General features: G+C 40.6%; 1 protein-coding gene across 2 annotated transcripts in view; it reads right to left on the bottom strand.

Moving 5' to 3' along the window:
• The window catches only part of LOC139757095 (uncharacterized), a 158,983-nt gene that overhangs the window by 19,711 nt on the left and 113,506 nt on the right, over positions 1 to 25,766 (bottom strand). For both annotated transcript variants that reach the window (XM_071677188.1, XM_071677196.1), the window contains exons 11-12: positions 3,203 to 3,408; positions 2,882 to 3,080 (exon numbers count right to left, since the gene is read on the bottom strand). In XM_071677188.1, the coding sequence (XP_071533289.1) occupies positions 2,882 to 3,080; positions 3,203 to 3,408 (405 nt within the window). The remainder of the gene's footprint in view (positions 1 to 2,881; positions 3,081 to 3,202; positions 3,409 to 25,766) is intronic.

The following is a 25,766-nucleotide window of genomic DNA, read 5'->3' as shown; positions in this document are numbered from 1 at the left end:
AGAAATACTTAGAAAAGCAAATGGATTTATATGTAGCATTTATGGATCTGGAGAAGGCATATGATAGAGTTGATAGAGATGCTCTGTGGAAGGTATTAAGAATATATGGTGTGGGTGGCAAGTTGTTAGAAGCAGTGAAAAGTTTTTATCGAGGATGTAAGGCATGTGTACGTGTAGGAAGAGAGGAAAGTGATTGGTTCTCAGTGAATGTAGGTTTGCGGCAGGGGTGTGTGATGTCTCCATGGTTGTTTAATTTGTTTATGGATGGGGTTGTTAGGGAGGTGAATGCAAGAGTTTTGGAAAGAGGGGCAAGAATGAAGTCTGTTGTTGATGAGAGAGCTTGGGAAGTGAGTCCGTTGTTGTTCGCTGATGATACAGCGCTGGTGGCTGATTCATATGAGAAACTGCAGAAGCTGGTGACTGAGTTTGGTAAAGTGTGTGAAAGAAGAAAGTTAAGAGTAAATGTGAATAAGAGCAAGGTTATTAGGTACAGTAGGGTTGAGGGTCAAGTCAATTGGGAGGTAAGTTTGAATGGAGAAAAACTGGAGGAAGTAAAGTGTTTTAGATATCTGGGAGTGGATCTGTCAGCGGATGGAACCATGGAAGCGGAAGTGAATCATAGGATGGGGGAGGGGGCGAAAATCCTGGGAGCCTTGAAGAATGTGTGGAAGTCGAGAACATTATCTCGGAAAGCAAAAATGGGTATGTTTGAAGGAATAGTGGTTCCAACAATGTTGTATGGTTGCAAGGTGTGGGCTATGGATAGAGTTGTGCGCAGGAGGGTGGATGTGCTGGAAATGAGATGTTTGAGGACAATGTGTGGTGTGAGGTGGTTTAATCAAGTAAGTAATGTAAGGGTAGGAGAGATGTGTGGAAATAAAAAGAGCGTGGTTAAGAGAGCAGAAGAGGGTGTGTGAGGCAAGTTGTTAGAAGCAGTGAAAAGTTTTTATCAAGGATATAAGGCATGTGTATGTGTAGGAAGAGAGGAAAGTGATTGGTTCTCAGTGAATGTAGGTTTGCGGCAGGGGTGTGTGATGTCTCCATGGTTGTTTAATTTGTTTATGGATGGGGTTGTTAGGGAGGTGAATGCAAGAGTTTTGGAAAGAGGGGCAAGAATGAAGTCTGTTGTGGATGAGAGAGCTTGGGAAGTGAGTCAGTTGTTGTTCGCTGATGATACAGCGCTGGTGGCTGATTCATGTGAGAAACTGCAGAAGCTAGTGACTGAGTTTGGTAAAGTGTGTGAAAGAAGAAAGTTAAGAGTAAATGTGAATAAGAGCAAGGTTATTAGGTACAGTAGGGTTGAGGGACAAGTCAATTGGGAGGTAAGTTTGAATGGAGAAAAACTGGAGGAAGTGAAGTGTTTTAGATATGTGAGAGTGGATTTGGCAGCGGATGGAACCATGGAAGCGGAAGTGGATCATAGGGTGGGGGAAGGGACGAAAATCCTGGGAGCCTTGAAGAATGTGTGGAAGTTGAGACCATTATCTCGGAAAGCAAAAATGGGTATGTTTGAAGGAATAGTGGTTCCAACAATGTTGTATGTTTGCGAGGCATGGGCTATGGATAGAGTTGTGCGCAGGAGGATGGATGTGCTGGAAATGAGATGTTTGAGGACAATGTGTGGTGTGAGGTGGTTTGATCGAGTAAGTAACGTAAGGGTAAGAGAGATGTGTGGAAATAAAGAGAGCGTGGTTGAGAGAGCAGAAGAGGGTTACGTTACTTACTTGATCAAACCACCTCACACCACACATTGTCCTCAAACATCTCATTTCCAGCACATCCATCCTCCTGCGCACAACTCTATCCATAGCCCATGCCTCGCAAACATACAACATTGTTGGAACCACTATTCCTTCAAACATACCCATTTTTGCTTTCCGAGATAATGGTCTCAACTTCCACACATTCTTCAAGGCTCCCAGGATTTTCGTCCCTTCCCCCACCCTATGATCCACTTCCGCTTCCATGGTTCCATCCGCTGCCAAATCCACTCTCACATATCTAAAACACTTCACTTCCTCCAGTTTTTCTCCATTCAAACTTACCTCCCAATTGACTTGTCCCTCAACCCTACTGTACCTAATAACCTTGCTCTTATTCACATTTACTCTCAACTTTCTTCTTTCACACACTTTACCAAACTTTGTCACCAGCTTCTGCAGTTCCTCACATGAATCAGCCACCAGCGCTGTATCATCAGCGAACAACAACTGAATCACTTCCCAAGCCCTCTCATCCACAACAGACTGCATACTTGCCCCTCTTTCCAAAACTCTTGCATTCACCTCCCTAACAACCCTATCCATAAACAAATTAAACAACCATGGAGACATCACACACCCCTGCCGCAAACCTACATTCACTGAGAACCCATCAATTTCCTCTCTTCCTACACGTACACATGCCTTACATCCTTGATAAAAACTTTTCACTGCTTCTAACAACTTGCCTCCCACACCATATATTCTTAATACCTTCCACAGAGCATCTCTATCAACTCTATCATATGCCTTCTCCAGATCCATAAATGCTACATACAAATCTATTTGCTTTTCTAAGTATTTCTCACAAACATTCTTCAACCCATTCTCACATACATCCTCTACCACTTCTGAAACCACACCGCTCTTCCCCAATCTGATGCTCTGTACATGCCTTCACCCTCTCAATCAATACCCTCCCATATAATTTCCCAGGAATACTCAACAAACTTATAACTCTGTAATTATATATATATATATATATATATATATATATATATATATATATATATATATATATATATATAAACTTAAACTTTTTCTGTGGATGTTTGAAGATGTCTGTATTACCAAACCTAAATACTATACAGTTTTTCTTCCTATAATTCATCTTCACTCACCATTCTGTATGGGGCACGACACTTAAGAGTGGCTGGTGAAGGTATGGTATTTGCATCAAGAGTGTGGGTTAAAGCCACCAATTTACGCCCTGAGGCACTTTCAGCATATAGATGGACGGCAGACATCATCAAGCTTTGAGAGTGGAAAACCTCTGCTTCTAACACTTGTGGTTTTTGTGAGCTGGTCTCATTGATCAACCTGTTGATGAAGAGCAAGATATCATACTTGTTATACAGTACCAGTGTAAATATGCAGCTGTCATTAATAACATTCTAAGTATAAGATCATTATTATGGGTTGGGTTATCATTACTTTCTTACCGGTGATTAGCCATCTCAGCCAGAAAGATATCATTAGATGAATCATGGTTACCAGTGACAATGCCCTGCATGTGTGTTAAATCTTCAGGATTCAGGACGGTTGGAATGAAGGGACCTGTGAGAACCCCTAGTGGTACGAAGGAATTTGTTGTACTCTGTACCACCTGCAGTGTCACCTCAATCACGGCTCCAGCATCTTCAAATACCTTAACGTAAAGAAAGGGTGTAGTTACTTTTCACATCAAACCCTTAACATTTAAGCCAGACATCCTACTATCCTCACACAGGTTTCTGCATAGGAAAAGTATATACATATATATTAAAAAAATATATACAAATAAAAACAAACACTTTCAAGCACAACATGCACTCATGCAACTTTAAGCTGGATTTGGGTAATCAATCTATTCCAGATATACAATCTATAGAATGTGATATGAAATTATGTTCAACAGAACACATTTCAAATATAATTTTCCTAACAATTAGCTTTATGACACCCTTACTCTTGGTGGAGTGTATGTAGAATATCATCAAGACTTCAGGCAGACCAATTTAAATATGAAATAGCTGGTCCTTAATGTGAACATGTTATTTTCTAAAGTAAAAATTAACTCCACACTTTTAGAAATTCATAAAATAACTGAAATGTAATCCTATAGTGTTAAAATAAATCATAAATAGGCTATTCATTGTAAGAAACAGCAAAATTGTAAAAAAAATCAACCCAAACTGATTTCAGAAAATTTATGAGCGAAAAATCCTTCAACTAGATGTCAAACAATGCTATTATACATAATTTCTCAATGTGTTAGAGCATCATCAATTAACTTTAATAAAATCCACATCACAAAAGGAATACCTTATAAATAACCTTAATGCTTTTCCTCCAACTGATTTTCTGATCAGTGCCTTGCATATGTATTCAGTTCTTTATTCTCTCCTCTCAAGAGCTCCCCAGCCAAATCCTGTACCGTTTGACAATGTATTAGGACTGACTGGAATGGATATAAATCTTCACACTTTAGCTCCCTAGTTCAAAATAACCCATCTCTGCCAAGTACATAGTTGACTATTTCTGGAATGGAACAATCAATCTCCATTTCATCCAAAATGCCCCTTTTCAGGAATGATTCCTTCAAAGCTACAGGTCACAAACCATAATCTATGTAAATAACTTGCCAATGACTGAACTCATACCTGAATTAGTTTGCAAATGATGCTAAAGTCATGAGGGAGGAAAACAATGATGAGCATTACATCAAACTCCTATAAGGGGACGTAGACAAACTTCAAAATAAGTATGATACATAACAGATGAACTTTAACCCAAATAAATGTAATGAGGATGAGACAACAAAAAAAGGCAACAATACAAATATCATCTGGCAAGAAATAAACTGCAAGAGCCTTTGTGTGAGAGAAACTTAGGAGTTGAAGTTATCCCCAGCCTGTCATCAGAGCTCTACATTATGATAATTGTAAACAAGACAAACTGTCTGCTAGCACATATCAGATATGCAATTAAATACTTGGATGTGGAAATATGCAGCAAAGTACTCACAAGGCTGAAACTAGACTGCTCAATCAATTAAAACCTTTCACTGCAACAGTCCTAATATCCACAGTACCCTCTGAGAGCAGGATATTCTCATATGTTCTATAAAAATATCTCCATAAGTTTGTTTATGTCTGCTATGACCCTGTCGCTTATACTGCTCAACGGCCAGGTGTATGAGGAACTCCAGTTTACACTCAGGACTGTAGCAAGATGAGTCATATTTCTGTGTTTTTGTCACAGATATGATTACTAAGGGAGTTAATCACTAATATCTAATATCCTGAAAGAGTATCACAGTTTCACAAACTATTACATGTGACATCTCCACATACTCTGACAAGTGTCTGAAAAGAAATCTAGGCTGTAATGTTTGGTAAAAAAATGTGGAATGCCACTACAAGCATTAATGACTGACTATTTCACCTTGAGGCAAAGGCAACTGGTTTAAACATTATCAACGAACATAGCCCAGCAGCAATTAATAGGAAAAATATAATACTAAGGCATGCACTACATACCCCAGAAAAAACAGAGACAGTCTGTAGAAGGGAAGAAATGATGGAACCAGAACTAAGGAAACAAGTTACAGGGAGAGGTTAGAAGCAGGAAATTTGCACACCATGAGAGAAAAGTAATGGCTGAACTTATTACAACTTTCAGGATTCTGAACCAGTTCAATGATGTCAAAAACGACCAATTTCCTGACAGGTGTAAAGAAGTACTTTTATGGTAACACAGTAGTGGATGAATGACATGTAATAAGTAAGGAAACCAAGAATGCTGACTATATAAACATTTATTAAACGGTATGAAATAAAAAAATTCAGAGATATGGAGCTCCATGAGTGCAAAACTCCCTCTTCATACTGTACAAATGGGTAATCATACAAACACTGGGAATCTAATCCCCAGCAAAAGCACTTCCAGCTAAAGTGGGAAATGGATACTTGAATGAAAAGAGGTTTCAAGGAGTGGTTATCACATCATTCAATTTGCAATACTGGCAGAATGCACTGAAGATGGTATGGCCAAAATGATAAAGCCAATGAGGGAAAATATGCTCTACAGCAAGGACACACCCAACATCCCTAAGGCTGCATGTGGTCCTATACTACATGATGTATAACCCATAATGTCTTATGCATGACTGCATAAAATGACATTAAACTACGAGTGACTTGAAATGCTGAAAAGTTCTGAGTGCCTTTTCAATGTGTTCCCATGTGGCACCAAATATTTTCATGATGAGTACAGGGGGTTGTAAGTTTTTAGTTAATATCTTTTGGATTAAGTGTATATCCATCAATATCACCCATGTTATGTCCATTTATCTAAAGCATGGAAAAATTATAAGAAAACCTAGGAGAATCCAAATTTTTCAACTGTTTTGAAGTAATAATCAAAAAGTAGAAAGCAACTCACTGCTTTGTGAATCACTGAGATTAAATATCTGTCAGCTTTGGCAGCACTGTTACGAAAATCATTCTTTTATAACACAGATTTTCAGTCTTTTGTCTTCCTCATACAATGGCTACTATGCTGGCGTGGGATACATACTATGAAAGAGGAAACTTGAAAAATAAATTTTGTACTGTACGGTCTTGATGATCAGAAAAAACATGTTCTGTAAAAGTCATCAAGGAGTTAAAACTATAATGGAGAACAGTAAAGCTGCACGTTCTATGGCTAACAGGCTATTGTAGAGAAGAAAATGTAGCCCCATTACATTCACACTGAAAAATTAGGACAACATATAATCTAACCATGAGAAAATTATGGTAGATTAAGTTTTGAGGTCCAAGCTTATGATTTGGTAAAATGCTTATGAAAAGGTGAAAGGAAAATATTCTAAAAACTGTAGCAGAAGACATCATGTCTTCAACCATGTAACTTTCTAAATATACACTGTGGGGGGAAAAATACTACGACACCACAATCGAGAAGCAAAAATTATGGAAATTTGGAGGAAATAAAAGTCAATCACACACAAAACTTGGTACAAAATGATAATGACTTCAAAAAAGATTACACAATGAAAAGATATATGACAATAAGGAAAAGGCTTAAATGATTTTAAGATGGCAAAGAAGCATGGAGTATACTGGGATGATAAGGATATTTATCAAGGGCTTAGAAAGAAAAGCAGAGTGAGGAAAGCCTTGCCCATTTGCAGGTAGGTGGACTGTTCATCTGTTATTATCTTTATGGCAAAAAGCCAAAGTTTACACTGGCCATATATCAGTACAGAAAAGTTACACTGGCCATATACCAGTACAGAAATGCACTGCTCATTCTCTAAGGATACTGGTTCTGGAGTTGACAAGCATCATTCACAAAAAAGGTATACTATGACTCACTTTCTCAAGGCAATCTTAGATACTGTATCTTGATTAATACATCCCAGAAAAGAAAGCTTTCCATTCTACAGGTGTCCTCAAATGACCATTAAAACACTAATGAGCTACCTTGAATAGTATGTATGGCTGCTTTCATTGTATATCTAGATATTCCATTGACATTCATACACTTAAGTCACAGTGGACAGTTTTTTTATGGATCTGTGTTCATACTATAATGAGGTACCTTCATTTTCCTCTTATACTGTCTTCTGCTACACTACTACCATACTCAAAATATAATGATAAAAAATATATGGGTTTGTTCAAGAAATTCAATATTTTCTTTTGTTACAGAAATTACTGTGAATGGAATATTCTTTGAAGAATGCTTTCTTTACTCTTTTTCTAATGATGATAGAAGCTAATACCTAAGTGAATACTTGTTTTGACTTTCCAAACCACACTACAGGAAAAGCTTTATCATTTGGAATCTAACTACATACCAAAAAATCTTTTCTATCCACAATCTCCCAGTATAAATGAATACTGAATGATTTCATCCAGCAAGCTTTGGCCTACTCTTGATACTTCTTGATATCACTGCCACTAAGGTAATACCTCATGCTGCTGCTTAGGAGCAGCATTTACAGTTTCCCACCAAATAACAACCTCCCTCAAAACAGACTTACTCTTATCATGAATGTTGACCCTATCTTTGGCAATTTTCTACATCATGCAGTTATGGAATCTAATTCCAGCAAGATATCAATAAACACACCTTCAAACAAACAAATAAGATGTAAGTGAATTGTACTAAAACTGCATCAGGAAACAGATATTGGTAAAAGACTGGAGAAAGGTGACAGGCATACTGATTTGAGATAAATGATGGTTCATCAACTCTTATGATATTAAGGCTAAAGGAAGAATAGCTAATACAGCTGTTTGCTGAATGAAAATCAGAAAAAGCTTTTGCAAAGCAAAAGATTTGCAAACCTACATCAGAGTAGCTCAGCACCATACCGTATCAATGATTCACAATGAGATAATCTAGAGAAGAACCAGGTCCAGGTCCAAAAATGATTGTGAATCCTAAAATTATTCTTTATGAAGTAAACTTGACTGACAACTGGGCACTTTCTTATGGATATGCCACAGCATTAAAAGGCTAGATTTATCTAGTGAGCAAAAACTACTGATCATGAGGGAGCAAAGAAAAAAAAAATTGTGATAATACTGCTCCTCTCAACAAAGAACATGGTTGAAAAGCTGAGCAAATCTATAATGCTGTTCGTACATAATTACTTAGTTGGTTTACCCTCTTCAACCTCAGCAAGTTAAGATGTCTAATGCAGCAGGATTAAAATGAAATAATGATAGGACAACTTTTCTAACTTATGCATGTGATGGAGGTATGGCACCCACATATTAAAACCACCAAATGTCAGAAAATATAATCATCCTAGAGCTTTTAAAAGTGTCATCTACTTACCTATTGCTTACAAGGTACAAGAAATCCTTGGATGGATCAAAATATGTTCTAGAAACAGTTTCATCATAATTTTCTACCAGAAGTCAAGGAATGTGTCAGGGATACTGGCATGGATGAAGACAGCAAAGCTATTCTTCTATCAGACAAGTGCAGAGCTCATCCTCATGACTATGAATTTTCTTCAAGTTATGTTCTTCCTACATGTATGCTAGCAAACTCTACTTACTTAATTTTGCTAATGGAACAAGGGAGTATTCACAACATGAAATGTTATATCAGCTTACCTTACAAAATGTTTTAACCACAATGGCAATGTGCAGAACTTCAAAGCAACAATAAAATTTAAGGATGCAACCTATAGTGTCAGCTGTGCATGGAGGTCTGTACAAAATTTACATTAAGGATAGCTTCAAGAATACAGTAGCCAAGTTTAGGTTTGAAAATGAGTCATCTGAAGATAATTTTGATGAATTCAATGTTAAGTCCAGGAAACCTGTTTCATACATTCCTGTTACTGTCAAAAATGCATCTTCGTCCAATCCAGTTGCTGATCTACAAGATGATATTCAAGAACTTTTTAACCCTTCAAGTGCAATGGTCCAAATTTTTTGTTCTAAGCTTCATTCCCCTAAAGTGTGACTGTTGGAAACTCTGCCACTTGTTTAAATACATTGAACGAGTCTCTCATGAATTACAATTTTCTATGAAACTTTTAGTGCTATAACCAGCGGTAACATAAATATAAACAAACATGGCATTTGTCATTCATGATACACTCTCAAGAGACTACCAGATGTCAATAATTCTTCTTTTTTCTCTGCATTTTTATCATGCATCAGGTACAATGCAGATATAATAACATCATGATATGATTCATGGATGAGTACTGTAAGCACTACTAGTCTTATACATGATAATATGTATATGATCTACTGTGTTTTAAAGAGAGATGAAGACAGGAAATAAAATGGCATCAACTGAGCTGACCGGTGTCAGCAAGTGCATCCCTTTAAAAATTTGTTTTATCCTCTTAATTCCTTTCTCTTATTTTTTCCAGAGCATTATGGGTATGAAGACGAAGAAGACCAAAATTTAATATGACTTGTTGGCCTCTCACTCTCTGAGAAAGAAATCCTGATATCTATCTTAGAAAACAATGACAAAGATGTTTCTTGAGAGTCTACCCCAAGAGATAGTACTACTTTCTCTGATATCTATCTTAGAAAACAATGACAAAGATGTTTCTTGAGAGTCTACCCCAAGAGATAGTACTACTTTCTCTATCTCAACCATGAGCAGGGCTGATATATCTACAGTACCCTGATGGTCCAGAGTGAAAACTGTAACATCATCTAATTCAAATCAACTTTCTCATGCCTCACACATATTTTGCTCAAGCCATCAATGCTTCCCTAAATACATCCCAGTTTTTATTGAGGTGGTAAGGCATGTGTACGAGTAGGAAGAGAGGAAAGTGATTGGTTCCCAGTGAGTGTCAGTTTGCAGCAGGGATGTGTATATCTCCATGGTTGTTTAATTTGCTTATGGATGGGGTTGTTAGGGAGGTGAATGCAGGAGTTTTGGAGAGGGGCAAGTACGCAGTCACGCAGTCTGTTGTCGATGAGAGGGCTTAGGAAGTGAGTCAGTTGTCATTCGCTGATGATACAGCACTGGTGGCTGATTTGGGTGAGAAACTGCAGAAACTGGTGACTGAGTTTGGTAAAGAGTGTGAAAGAAGAAAGCTAAGAGTAAATGTGAATAAGAGCAAGGTTATTGGTTCAGTAGAGTTGAGGGTCAAGTAAACTGGGAGGTAAGTTTGAATGGAGAAAAACTGGAGGAAGAAGTGTTTTAGATATGTGGTAGTGGATTTGGCAGCGGTTGGAACCATGGAAGCAGAAATGAGTCACAGGGTGGGGGAGGGGCAAAGGTTCTGGGAAAGTTGAAGAATGTGTAGAAGGCGAGAACATTATCTCGGAAAGCAAAAATGGGTATGTTTGAAGAAATAGTGGTTCCAACAATGTTATATGGTTGTGAGGCTTGGGCTATAGATAGGGTTGTGAGGAGTAGGGTGGATGTGTTGGAAATGAAATGTTTGAGGACAATATGTGGTGTGAGGTGGTTTGATCGAGTTAGTAATGAAAGGGTTAGAGAAATGTTGGGCTATAGATAGGGTTGTGAGGAGTAGGGTGGATGTGTTGGAAATGATATGCTTAAGAACAATATGTGGTGTGAGGTGGTTTGATCCAGTTAGTAATGAAAGGGTTAGAGAGATGTGTGGTAATAAAAAGAGTGTGGTTGAGAGAGCAAATGGTGCACTGAAATGGTTTGGTCACATGGAGAGAATGGGTGAAGGAAGATTGACAAAAAGGATATGTGTGTTAGAGGTGGAGGGAACGAGAAGTGGGAGACCAAATTGAAGGTGGAAGGATGGAGTGAAAAAGATTTTGAGCAATTGGGGCCTGAACATACAGGAGGGTGCAAGGTGTGCAAGGAATAGAGTGAATTGGAACAAGGTGGTATACAGGGGTCGACATGTTGTCAACGGATTGAACCACGGCATGTGAAGCATCTGGAGTAAAACATGGAAAGTTTTGTGGGGCCTGGATGTGGTGGAAAGGGAGCTGTGGTTTCGGTACATTACACATGACAGGTAGAGACTGAGTGTAAAAGAATGTGGCCTTTGTTGTCTTTTCCTTGTGTTACCTCGCACGCACGTGGGGGGAGGGGGGTGCCATTTCATGTGTAGCAGGGTGGTGGCAGGAATGGATGAAGGCAGCATGTATGAATATGTACATGTGTGTATATATGGGGGCAGGCGGTGTGAATTGTGTACATGGGTATATGTGTATGTGTCTGTGTGTGTGTATGTATGTATACGTTGAGATGTATAGGTGTGTATATGTGGTGTGTGTGGACGTGTATGTATATGCATGTGTGTGTGGGTGGGTTGGGCCATTCTTTTGTCTGTTTCCTTGCGCTGCCTCGCTGGTGCGGGGGACGGCGATGGGGCAAGGTGAATAAATAGATAAATATATATAGGGGAGAAAGAATACTTCCCACGTATTCCCTGCATGTCGTAGAAGGCGACTAAAAGGGAAGGGAGCGGGGGGCTGGAAATCCTCCCCTCTCATTTTTTTTTTAAATTTTCCAAAAGAAGTAACAGAGAAGGGGGCCATATGAGGATATTCCCTCAAAGGCCCAGTCCTCTGTTCTTAACGATACCTCGCTAATGCGGGAAATGGCGAATAGTATGAAAAAAAAAAAAAAAAGTGTATATATGTATATGTCTGAGTATGTATATGTATGTATTCATAGAAATGTATAGGTATGTACATGTGCGTGTGTGAGTGTTTATGTATATACATGTGTATGTGGGTAGGTTGAGCCATTCTTTCTTCTGTTTCCTTGCGCTATCTCGCTAATGCGGGAGACAGTGACAAAGTATAATAATAATGCGGGAGACAGCGACAAAGCAAAATAAATAAATAAAAAAATAAATAAATAAATATATCCCTGGGGATAGGGGAGAAAGAATACTTCCCACGTATTCCCTGCGTGTCATAGAAGGCGACTAAAAGGGGAGGGAGCGGGGGCTGGAAATCCTCCCCTCATTATTGTTTTTTAATTTTCCAAAAGAAGGAACAGAGAAGGGGGCCAGGTGAGGATATTCCCTCAAAGGCCCAGCTCTCTGTTCTTAACGTTACCTCGCTAATGCGGGAAATGGCGAATAGTTTGAAAGAAAAAAGAAATATATATATATATATATATATATATATATATATATATATATATATATATATATATATATATATATATATATATATATTTTTTTTTTTTTTATACTTTGTCGCTGTCTCCCGCGTTTGCGAGGTAGCGCAAGGAAACAGACGAAAGAAATGGCCCAACCCGCCCCCATACACATGTACATACACACGTCCACACACGCAAATATACATACCTACACAGCTTTCCATGGTTTACCCCGGACGCTTCACATGCCTTGATTCAATCCACTGACAGCACGTCAACCCCTGTATACCACATTGCTCCAATTCACTCTATTTCTTGCCCTCCTTTCACCCTCCTGCATGTTCAGGCCCCGATCACACAAAATCCTTTTCACTCCATCTTTCCACCTCCAATTTGGTCTCCCTCTTCTCCTCGTTCCCTCCACCTCCGACACATATATCCTCTTGGTCAATCTTTCCTCACTCATTCTCTCCATGTGCCCAAACCATTTCAAAACACCCTCTTCTGCTCTCTCAACCACGCTCTTTTTATTTCCACACATCTCTCTTACCCTTACGTTACTTACTCGATCAAACCACCTCACACCACACATTGTCCTCAAACATCTCATTTCCAGCACATCCATCCTCCTGCGCACAACTCTATCCATAGCCCACGCCTCGCAACCATACAACATTGTTGGAACCACTATTCCTTCAAACATACCCATTTTTGCTTTCCGGGATAATGTTCTCGACTTCCACACATTTTTCAAGGCTCCCAAAATTTTCGCCCCCTCCCCCACCCTATGATCCACTTCCGCTTCCATGGTTCCATCCGCTGACAGATCCACTCCCAGATATCTAAAACACTTTACTTCCTCCAGTTTTTCTCCATTCAAGCTTACCTCCCAATTGACTTGACCCTCAACCCTACTGTACCTAATAACCTTGCTCTTATTCACATTTACTCTTAACTTTCTTCTTTCACACACTTTACCAAACTCAGTCACCAGCTTCTGCAGTTTCTCACATGAATCAGCCACCAGCGATGTATCATCAGCGAACAACAACTGACTCACTTCCCAAGCTCTCTCATCCCCAACAGACTTCATACTTGCCCCTCTTTCCAAAACTCTTGCATTCACCTCTCTAACAACCCCATCCATAAACAAATTAAACAACCATGGAGACATCACACACCCCTGCCGCAAACCTACATTCACTGAAAACCAATCACTTTCCTCTCTTCCTACACGTACTCATGCCTTACATCCTCGATAAAAACTTTTCACTGCTTCTAACAACTTGCCTCCCACACTATGCATTCTTAATACCTTCCACAGAGCATCTCTATCAACTCTATCATATGCCTTCTCCAGATCCATAAATGCTACATACAAATCCATTTGCTTTTCTAAGTATTTCTCACATACATTCTTCAAAGCAAACACCTGATCCACACATCCTCTACCACTTCTGAAACCACACTGCTCTTTTTTTTTTTTTTTTATTTTAAATGGGAAACAGAAGAAGGAGTTACGCGGGGAGTGCTCATCCTCCTCGAAGGCTCAGACTGGGGTGTCTAAATGTGTGTGGATGTAACCAAGATGTGAAAAAAGGAGAGATAGGTAGTATGTATGAGGAAAGGAACCTGGATGTTTTGGCTCTGAGTGAAACAAAGCTCAAGGGTAAAGGGGAAGAGTGGTTTGGGAATGTCTTGGGAGTAAAGTCAGGGGTTAGTGAGAGGACAAGAGCAAGGGAAGGAGTAGCACTACTCCTGAAACAGGAGTTGTGGGAGTATGTGATAGAATGTAAGAAAGTAAATTCTCGATTAATATGGGTAAAACTGAAAGTTGATGGAGAGAGATGGGTGATTATTGGTGCATATGCACCTGGGCATGAGAAGAAAGATCATGAGAGGCAAGTGTTTTGACAGCAGCTGAATGAGTGTGTTAGTGGTTTTGATGCAAGAGACCGGGTTATAGTGATGGGTGATTTGAATTCAAAGGTGAGTAATGAGGCAGTTGAGGGAATAATTGGTATACATGGGGTGTTCAGTGTTGTAAATGGAAATGGTGAAGAGCTTGTAGATTTATGCGCTGAAAAAGGACTGGTGACTGGGAATACCTGGTTTAAAAAGCGAGTTATACATAAGTATACGTATGTAAGTAGGAGAGATGGCCGGAGAGTGTTATTGGATTACGTGTTAATTGACAGGCGCGTGAAAGAGAGACTTTTGGATGTTAATGCGCTGAGAGGTGCAACTGGAGCGATGTCTGATCATTATCTTGTGGAGGCTAAGGTGAAGATTTGTATGGGTTTTCAGAAAAGAAGAGTGAATGTTGGGGTGAAGAGGGTGGTGAGAGTAAGTGAGCTTGGGAAGGAGACTTGTGTAAGGAAGTACCAGGAGAGACTGAGTACAGAATGGAAAAAGGTGAGAACAATGGAAGTAAGGGGAGTGGGGGAGGAATGGGATGTATTTAGGGAATCAGTGATGGATTGCGCAAAAGATGCTTGTGGCATGAGAAGAGTGGGAGGTGGGTTGATTAGAAAGGGTAGTGAGTGGTGGGATGAAGAAGTAAGATTATTAGTGAAAGAGAAGAGAGAGGCATTTGGACGATTTTTGCAGTGAAAAAATGCAATTGAGTGGGAGATGTATAAAAGAAAGAGACAGGAGGTCAAGAGAAAGGTGCAAGAGGTGAAAAAGAGGGCAAATGAGAGTTGGGGTGAGAGAGTATCATTAAATTTTAGGGAGAATAAAAAGATGTTCTGGAAGGAGGTAAATAAAGTGCGTAAGACAAGGGAGAGAATGGGAACTTCAGTGAAGGGCACAAATGGGGAGGTGATAACAAGTAGTGGTGATGTGAGAAGGAGATGGAGTAAGTATTTTGAAGGTTTGTTAAATGTGTTTGATGATAGAGTGGCAGATATAGGGTGTTTTGGTCGAGGTGGTGTGCAAAGTGAGAGGGTTAGGGAAAATGATTTGGTAAACAGAGAAGAGGTAGTAAAAGCTTTGCGGAAGATGAAAGCCGGCAAGGCAGCAGGTTTGGATGGTATTGCAGTGGAATTTATTAAAAAAGGGGGTGACTGTATTATTGACTGGTTGGTAAGGTTATTTAATGCATGTATGACTCATGGTGAGGTGCCTGAGGATTGGCGGAATGCGTGCATAGTGCCATTGTACAAAGGCAAAGGGGATAAGAGTGAGTGCTCAAATTACAGAGGTATAAGTTTGTTGAGTATTCCTGGTAAATTATATGGGAGGGTATTGATTGAGAGGGTGAAGGCATGTACAGAGCATCAGATTGGGGAAGAGCAGTGTGGTTTCAGAAGTGGTAGAGGATGTGTGGCTCAGGTGTTTGCTTTGAAGAATGTATGTGAGAAATACTTAGAAAAGCAAATGGATTTGTATGTAGCATTTATGGATCTGGAGAAGGCATATGATAGAGTTGATAGAGATGCTCTGTGGAAGGTATTAAGAATATATGGTGTGGGAGGCAAGTTGTTAGAAGCAGTGAAAAGTTTTTATCGAGGATGTAAGGCATGCGTACGTGTAAGAAGAGAGGAAAGTGATTGGTTCTCAGTGAATGTAGGTTTGCGGCAGGGGTGTGTGATGTCTCCATGGTTGTTTAATTTGTTTATGGATGGGGTTGTCAGGGAAGTAAATGCAAGAGTTTTGGAAAGAGGGGCAAGTATGAAGTCTGTTGGGGATGAGAGAGCTTGGGAAGTGAGTCAGTTGTTGTTCGCTGATGATACAGCACTGGTGGCTGATTCATGTGAGAAACTGCAGAAGCTGGTGACTGAGTTTGGTAAAGTGTGTGAAAGAAGAAAGTTAAGAGTAAACGTGAATAAGAGCAAGGTTATTAGGTACAGTAGGGTTGAGGGTCAAGTCAATTGGGAGGTAAGTTTGAATGAAGCAAAACTGGAGTAAGTAAAGTGTTTTAGATATCTGGGAGCGGATGGAACCATGGAAGCAGAAGTGGATCATAGGGTGGGGGAGGGGGCTAGAATCCTGGGAGCCTTGAAGAATGTGTGGAAGTCGAGAACATTATCTCGGAAAGCAAAAATGGGTATGTTTGAAGGAATAGTGGTTCCAACAATGTTGTATGGTTGCAAGGCGTGGGCTATGGATAGAGTTGTGCGCAGGAGGATGGATGTGCTGGAAATGAGATGTTTGAGGACAATGTGTGGTGTTAGGTGGTTTGATCGAGTACGTAACGTAAGGGTAAGAGAGATGTGTAGAAATAAAAAGAGCGTGGTTGAGAGAGCAGAAGAGGGTGTTTTGAAATGGTTTGGGCACATGGAGAGAATGAGTGAGGAAAGATTGACCAAGAGGATATATGTGTCGGAGGTGGAGGGAACGAGGAGAAGTGGGAGACCAAATTGGATGTGGAAAGATGGAGTGAAAAAGATTTTGTGTGATCGGGCCTGAACATGCAGGAGGGTGAAAAGAGGGCAAGGAATAGAGTGAATTGGATCGATGTGGTATACCGGGGTTGACGTGCTGTCAGTGGATTGAATCAGGGCATGTGAAGCGTCTGGGGTAAACCATGGAAAGCTGTGTAGGTATGTATATTTGTGTGTGTGGACGTATGTGTATACATGTGTATGGGGGTGGTTTGGGCCATTTCTTTCGTCTGTTTCCTTGCGCTACCTCGCAAACGCAGGAGACAGCGGCAAAAAAAAAAAAAATTATACTAATCGTCATTTCCCGCATTAGCGTTAAGAACAGAGGATGAGGACTGGGCCTTTGAGGGAATATCCTCACCTGGCCCCCTTCTCTGTTTCTTCTTTTGGTAAAAAAAGAAAAAAAAAGAAAAAAAGAGAGGGGAGAATTTCCAGCCTCCCGCTCCCTTCCCTTTAAGTCGCCTTCTACGACACGCAAGGAATACGTGGGAAGTATTCTTTCTCCCTTATCCCCAGGGATAAAATATATATATATATATATATTTTAGGGAGAATAAAAAGATGTTCTGGAAGGAGGTAAATAAAGTGCGTAAGACAAGGGAGCAAATGGGAACTTCAGTGAAGGGCGCAAATGGGGAGGTGATAACAAGTAGTGGTGATGTGAGAAGGAGATGGAGTGAGTATTTTGAAGGTTTGTTGAATGTGTTTGATGATAGAGAGGCAGATATAGGGTGTTTTGGTCAAGGTGGTGTGCAAAGTGAGAGGGTTAGGGAAAATGATTTGGTAAACAGAGAAGAGGTAGTAAAAGCTTTGCGGAAGATGAAAGCCAGCAAGGCAGCAGGTTTGGATGGTATTGCAGTGGAATCTATTAAAAAAGGGGTGACTGTATTGTTGACTGGTTGGTAAGGTTATTTAATGAATGTATGACTCATGGTGAGGTGCCTGAGGACTGGCGGAATGCGTGTATAGTGCCATTGTACAAAGGCAAAGGAGATAAGAGTGAGTGCTCAAATTACAGAGGTATAAGTTTGTTGAGTATTCCTGGTAAATTGTATGGGAGGGTATTGATTGAGAGGGTGAAGGCATGTACAGAGCATCAGATTGGGGAAGAGCAGTGTGGTTTCAGAAGTGGTAGAGGATGTGTGGATCAGGTGTTTGCTTTGAAGAATGTATGTGAGAAATACTTAGAAAAGCAAATGGATTTGTATGTAGCATTTATGGATCTGGAGAAGGCATATGACAGAGTTGATAGAGATGCTCTGTGGAAGGTATTAAGAATATATGGTGTGGGAGGCAAGTTGTTAGAAGCAGTGAAAAGTTTTTATCGAGGATGTAAGGCATGTGTATGTGTAGGAAGAGAGGAAAGGAATTGGTTCTCAGTGAATGTAGGTTTGCGGCAGGGGTGTGTGATGTCTCCATGGTTGTTTAATTTGTTTATGGATGGGGTTGTTAGGGAGGTGAATGCAAGAGTTTTGGAAAGAGGGGCAAGTATGCAGTCTGTTGTGGATGAGAGAGTTTGGGAAGTGAGTCACTTGTTGTTCACTGATGATACAGCGCTGGTGGCTGATTCATATGAGAAACTGCAGAAGCTGGTGACTGAGTTTGGTAAAGTGTGTGAAAGAAGAAAGTTAAGAGTAAATGTGAATAAGAGCAAGGTTATTAGGTACAGTAGGGTTGAGGGTCAAGTCAATTGGGAGGTAAGTTTGAATGGAGAAAAACTGGAGGAAGTAAAGTGTTTTAGATATCTGGGAGTGGATCTGGCAGCGGATGGAACCATGGAAGTGGAAGTGAATCATAGGGTGGGGGAGGGGGCGAAAATCCTGGGAGCCTTGAAGAATGTGTGGAAGTCGAGAACATTATCTCGGAAAGCAAAATTGGGTATATTTGAAGGAATAGTGGTTCCAACAATGTTGTATGGTTGCGAGGCGTGGGCTATGGATAGAGTTGTGCGCAGGAGGGTGGATGTGCTGGAAATGAGATGTTTGAGGACAATGTGTGGTGTGAGGTGGTTTGATTGAGTAAGTAATGTAAGGGTAAGAGAGATGTGTGGAAATAAAATGAGCGTGGTTGAGAGAGCAGAAGAGGGTGTTTTGAAATGGTTTGGGCACATGGAGAGAATGAGTGAGGAAAGATTGACCAAGAGGATATATGTCGGAGGTGGAGGGAACGAGGAGAAGTGGGAGACCAAATTGGAGGTGGAAAGATGGAGTGAAAAAGATTTTGAGTGATCGGTGCCTGAACATGCAGGAGGGTGAAAGGCGGGCAAGGAATAGAGTGAATTGGATCGATGTGGTATAACGGGGTTGACATGCTGTCAGTGGATTGAATCAGGGCATGTGAAGCGTCTGGAGTAAACCATGGAAAGTTTTGTGTTGCCTGGATGTGGAAAGGGAGCTGTGGTTTCGGGCATTATTGCATGACAGCTTGAGACTGAGTGTGAACGAATGGGGCCTTTGTTGTCTTTTCCTAGCGCTACCTCGCACACATGAGGGGGGAGGGGGATGGTATTCCATGTGTGGCGAGGTGGCGATGGGAATAAACAAAGGTAGACAGTGTGAATTGTGTGCATGGGTATATATGTATGTGTCTGTGTGTGTATATATATGTGTACATTGAGATGTATAGGTATGTATATTTGCGTGTGTGGATGTGTATGCATATACATGTGTATGGGGGTGGGTTGGGCCATTTCTTTCGTCTGTTTCCTTGCGCTACCTCGCAAACGCAGGAGACAGCGACAAAGCAAAATAAAATAAATATATATATATATATATATATGGAGTGAGTATTTTGAAGGTTTGTTGAATGTGTTTGATGATAGAGTGGCAGATATAGGGTGCTTTGGTCGAGGTGGTGTGCAAAGTGAGAGGTTTAGGGAAAATGAGTTGGTAAACAGAGAAGAGGTAGTAAAAGCTTTGCGGAAGATGAAAGCCGGCAAGGCAGCAGGTTTGGATGGTATTGCAGTGGAATTTATTAAAAAAGGGGGTGACTGTATTGTTGACTGGTTGGTAAGGTTATTTAATGTATGTATGACTCATGGTGAGGTGCCTGAGGATTGGCGGAATGCGTGCATAGTGCCATTGTACAAAGGCAAAGGGGATAAGAGTGAGTGCTCAAATTACAGAGGTATAAGTTTGTTGAGTATTCCTGGTAAATTATATGGGAGGGTATTGATTGAGAGGGTGAAGGCATGTACAGAGCATCAGATTGGGGAAGAGCAGTGTGGTTTCAGAAGTGGTAGAGGATGTGTGGATCAGGTGTTTGCTTTGAAGAATGTATGTGAGAAATACTTAGAAAAGCAAATGGATTTGTATGTAGCATTTATGGATCTGGAGAAGGCATATGATAGAGTTGATAGAGATGCTCTGTGGAAGGTATTAAGAATATATGGTGTGGGAGGCAAGTTGTTAGAAGCAGTGAAAAGTTTTTATCGAGGATGTAAGGCATGTGTACGTGTAGGAAGAGAGGAAAGTGATTGGTTCTCAGTGAATGTAGGTTTGCGGCAGGGGTGTGTGATGTCTCCATGGTTGTTTAATTTGTTTATGGATGGGGTTGTTAGGGAGGTAATGCAAGAGTCTTGGAAAGAGGGGCAAGTATGAAGTCTGTTGGGGATGAGAGAGCTTGGGAAGTGAGTCAGTTGTTGTTCGCTGATGATACAGCGCTGGTGGCGGATTCATGTGAGAAACTGCAGAAGCTGGTGACTGAGTTTGGTAAAGTGTGTGGAAGAAGAAAGTTAAGAGTAAATGTGAATAAGAGCAAGGTTATTAGGTACAGTAGGGTTGAGGGTCAAGTCAATTGGGAGGTGAGTTTGAATGGAGAAAAACTGGAGGAAGTGAAGTGTTTTAGATATCTGGGAGTGGATCTGGCAGCGGATGGAACCATGGAAGCGGAAGTGGATCATAGGGTGGGGGAGGGGGCGAAAATTCTGGGAGCCTTGAAAAATGTGTGGAAGTCGAGAACATTATCCGGAAAGCAAAAATGGGTATGTTTGAAGGAATAGTAGTTCCAACAATGTTGTATGGTTGCGAGGCGTGGGCTATGGATAGAGTTGTGCGCAGGAGGATGGATGTGCTGGAAATGAGATGTTTGAGGACAATGTGTGGTGTGAGGTGGTTTGATCGAGTAAGTAACGTAAGGGTAAGAGAGATGTGTGGAAATAAAAAGAGCGTGGTTGAGAGAGCAGAAGAGGGTGTTTTGAAATGGTTTGGGCACATGGAGAGAATGAGTGAGGAAAGATTGACCAAGAGGATATATGTGTCGGAGGTGGAGGGAACGAGGAGAAGAGGGAGACCAAATTGGAGGTGGAAAGATGGAGTGAAAAGGATTTTGTGTGATCGGGGCCTGAACATGCAGGAGGGTGAAAGGAGGGCAAGGAATAGAGTGAATTGGAGCGATGTGGTATACAGGGGTTGACGTGCTGTGAGTGGATTGAATCAAGGCATGTGAAGCGTCCGGGGTAAACCATGGAAAGCTGTGTAGGTATGTATATTTGCGTGTGTGGACGTGTATGTATATACATGTGTATGGGGGTGGGTTGGGCCATTTCTTTCGTCTGTTTCCTTGCGCTACCTTGCAAACGCGGGAGACAGCGACAAAGCAAAAAAAAAAAAAAAAATATACATAGGGAGGTAAATGCAAGAGTCTTGGAAAGAGGGGCAAGTATGAAGTCTGTTGGGGATGAGAGAGCTTGGGAAGTGAGTCGGTTGTTGTTCGCTGATGATACAGCGCTGGTGGCGGATTCATGTGAGAAACTGCAGAAGCTGGTGACGGAGTTTGGTAAAGTGTGTGGAAGAAGAAAGTTAAGAGTAAATGTGAATAAGAGCAAGGTTATTAGGTACAGTAGGGTTGAGGGTCAAGTCAATTGGGAGGTGAGTTTGAATGGAGAAAAACTGGAGGAAGTGAAGTGTTTTAGATATCTGGGAGTGGATCTGTCAGCGGATGGAACCATGGAAGCGGAAGTGGATCATAGGGTGGGGGAGGGGGCGAAAATTTTGGGAGCCTTGAAAAATGTGTGGAAGTCGAGAACATTATCCCGGAAAGCAAAAATGGGTATGTTTGAAGGAATAGTGGTTCCAACAATGTTGTATGGTTGCGAGGCGTGGGCTATGGATAGAGTTGTGCGCAGGAGGATGGATGTGCTGGAAATGAGATGTTTGAGGACAATGTGTGGTGTGAGGTGGTTTGATCGAGTAAGTAACGTAAGGGTAAGAGAGATGTGTGGAAATAAAACGAGCGTGGTTGAGAGAGCAGAAGAGGGTGTTTTGAAATGGTTTGGGCACATGGAGAGAATGAGTGAGGAAAGATTGACCAAGAGGATATATGTGTCGGAGGTGGAGGGAACGAGGAGAAGAGGGAGACCAAATTGGAGGTGGAAAGATGGAGTGAAAAGGATTTTGTGTGATCGGGGCCTGAATATACAGGAGGGTGAAAGGAGGGCAAGGAATAGAGTGAATTGGAGCGATGTGGTATACCGGGGTTGACGTGCTGTCAGTGGATTGAAGCAAGGCATGTGAAGCGTCTGGGGTAAACCATGGAAAGCTGTGTAGGTATGTATATTTGCGTGTGTGGACGTATGTATATACATGTGTATGGGGGGGGGTTGGGCCATTTCTTTCGTCTGTTTCCTTGCGCTACCTCGCAAACGCGGGAGACAGCGACGAGGTAAAAAAAAAAAAAAAAAGAAAAAAAATATATATACATATTCCTAAGAGTCCACAGGGAAAATAAAACACGATAAGTTCCCAAGTGCACTTTTGTGTAATAATCACATCATCAGGGGAGACACAAGAGAGAAATAAAAGTCAGTTGATATACATCGAACAGATGAAGCTAGGACGCCATTTGGTAAACACGCGATTGTCCAAGACATACAACGAGCGTTCACAAACTTATCATTTTACAGTTTTTATGAACAATAAAGTTATCTAATTTGTATAGACCATCACTAATATTAAGATTATAATTCTTTGTGTATCTAATAATAGAAGAGTCAATGATATTTCTCATGGTAATAGAGTTAAAGTTAATAACCGAGATGGCATTACTCCAGTCAATACAATGATCATAGTTTTTAGCATGATTAAATAAGGCATTTGATTCTTGTCCCGTTCTTATACTATATCTATGTTGCTTAAGTCTAACAGAAAGATCCTTACCAGTCTGTCCAACATAAAATTTATCACAATTTCCACATGGGACTTTATAGATGCATCCAAGAGAATTTTCTGGTGAATTCCTGATTAAGATAGTCTTTATAGTATTATTGTTGCTGAAGGCAACATTTACATTAAAGGATTTAAGCAACATGGGAAGTAAAATGAAATTATTATTAAAAGGGAGAACTAAAAGATTCTTGGTGTCAATGGGAGGTTTGGGCTCAACTCTATAAAATAATTTCTTTGCTAACTTAAGGGATTTATCAATGAAAGATCTAGAGTACTTTAACTTAGATCCAATAGAATTTATCTTCTCAAACTCATCATCAATATACTCTGGACTGCAAATACGTAATGCCCTAAGGAACATAGATTGAAGTGATGATAATTTAACTCTGTCATGTTGAGATGAATAATAATGGATATATGAGCATACATTGGTAGGTTTTCTGCATATGCTAAACTTAAAATTGTTTCCTTGCCTATGGATCATGCAATCTAAAAATGGTAACATACCATTATTTTCATTTTCTACAATAAATTTGATGGAAGGTACTAAATTGTTATACTTATTATACTTATAATACTTATTAGCTGCTTCCCGCATCAGCAAGGTAGCGACAGGAAACAGATGAGGAATGGCCCATCCTCTCATATACAAATATATATACATAAACGCCCATACACACATATACATACATATACATGCAACACATATGCATATACATACATATGCACAGACATATACATATATACACAAGTACATATTCATACATGCTTGCCTTCATTCATTCCTGGTGCTACCCCATCCCACAGGAAACAGTATTGCTATCCCCTGCTTCAGCGAAGTAATGCCAGGAAAACACACAAAGAGGCCCCATTTGTTCACACTCAGTCTCTAGCTGTTATGTGTAATGCACCAAAACCACAGTTCCCTATCCACATCCAGGCAACACAGATCTTTCCATGGTTACCCCAGAAGTTTCACATGCCCTGGTTCACTCCAGTGACAGCACGTCAACCCCAGTATACCACATCGTTCCAATTCACTCTGTTCCTTGCATGCCTCTCATCCTCCTGCATGTTCAAGCCCTGATCACTTAAAATTTTTTCACTCCATCCTTCCACTTCCAATCTGGTCTCCCGCTTCTTGTTACCTCCACCTCTGACACATATATCCTCTTAGTCAACCTTTCCTCACTCATTCCCTCCATATATCCAAAACATTTCAACACACTCTTCTGTTCTTTCAACCACACTCTTTTTACTACCACACATCTCTCTTACCCTTTCATTACTTACTTGAGGGAACCACCTCACACCACATATTATCCCTGGGGATAGGGGAGAAAGAGTACTTCTCACATATTCCCTGAATGTCGTAGAAGGCAACTAAACAGCTGGGTTGTCTGTGGACCAACAGCTGTAACCAGGATTAAGACCTATTTACTCAACTGAAGATCCACAAGGAATGCAATAGATGTCTTTGTATTACAGCAGACACAAACACCAATCTTGGAGCAGAAACAATGAAAGGAATTATAGTTGGAGATTTGTTAGTGCACAGGAAAAGCAGCCCTTGACACTTGGATTTCAAAAAGAAGAAATTATCAAGAGAGGAGGTAAACAGGTGGTGTTTAACATTAGGAAAGTTTGAATTATGACTGTAAATGTAGCTATGAAAATGGAGTGGATTCCAGTTGTATGATGGCAGTCAAGAGGACCCTGGGATCTGCTCAACCTTCCTCAACGGGTGATGTTGCTCTAAATCGGAGCTGGAAAATTGTTTGACGAGTGTGCTGCCATGTTTTGAAATACTGAAAAGTAATCAAGAAACATAAAAAGAAATAAAGTTATGGTTAAGTTATGCACTGATGAGTGTTGTGTATGAGAATAAAAGTGTGGGGTTGGGAGATGAATGCAAGCATCTCATATGTGGGTGATGCAAGGGAAAAAAGACAGCAATCTGGGCCTGAAAGAGGGTTCATAACAAACGCTGCAATGCGAGCTCACTGCACCACCACCACCATCCCTACAGAAATCCAGACAGCAATATTTCCCTGATCAGCGCTTCCTTGTCATCCACTCCTACTAAAACAGAATAGCAGCAGCAGCAATAGGTGCCACATACTACCCCTAATAAGAATTGCAACAGAGATAGGTTGATGATGCTTGATGTCTATCTATAAATGTGAGATCATACATTTTATTTTTTCATTTATTCATTATACTTAACCGCTTTCTCCTGCGCTAGCGCAAGGAAATAGACAAGGAATGGCTCAACCCACCCACACACACATGTATATACATAAACTCCCACACACACACATATACATACATACATATACATTTCAAAGTATACACACATATACATACACAGATTTTTTTTCTTTTTTTTTTTGCTTTGTCGCTGTCTCCCGCGTTTGCGAGGTAGCGCAAGGAAACAGACGAAAGAAATGGCCCAAACCACCCCCATACACATGTATATACATACGTCCACACACGCAAATATACATACCTACACAGCTTTCCATGGTTTACCCCAGACGCTTCACATGCCCTGATTCAATCCACTGACAGCACGTCAACCCCAGTATACCACACCGATCTAATTCACTCTATTCCTTGCCCTCCTTTCACCCTCCTGCATGTTCAGGCCCCGATCACACAAAATCTTTTCACTCCATCTTTCCACCTCCAATTTGGTCTCCCACTTCTCCTCGTTCCCTCCACCTCCGACACATATATCCTCTTGGTCAATCTTTCCTCACTCATTCTCTCCATGTGCCCAAACCACTTCAAAACACCCTCTTCTGCTCTCTCAACCACGCTCTTTTTATTTCTACACATCTCTCTTACCCTTACGTTACTTACTCGAT

The sequence above is a fragment of the Panulirus ornatus genome, chromosome 2, assembly GCF_036320965.1.
Source record: "Panulirus ornatus isolate Po-2019 chromosome 2, ASM3632096v1, whole genome shotgun sequence".
Classification (NCBI taxonomy): Eukaryota; Metazoa; Arthropoda; class Malacostraca; order Decapoda; family Palinuridae; genus Panulirus; species Panulirus ornatus.
Note: the sequence above shows the minus strand (reverse complement) of the source record. Positions and strands in the feature narration are given on the sequence as shown.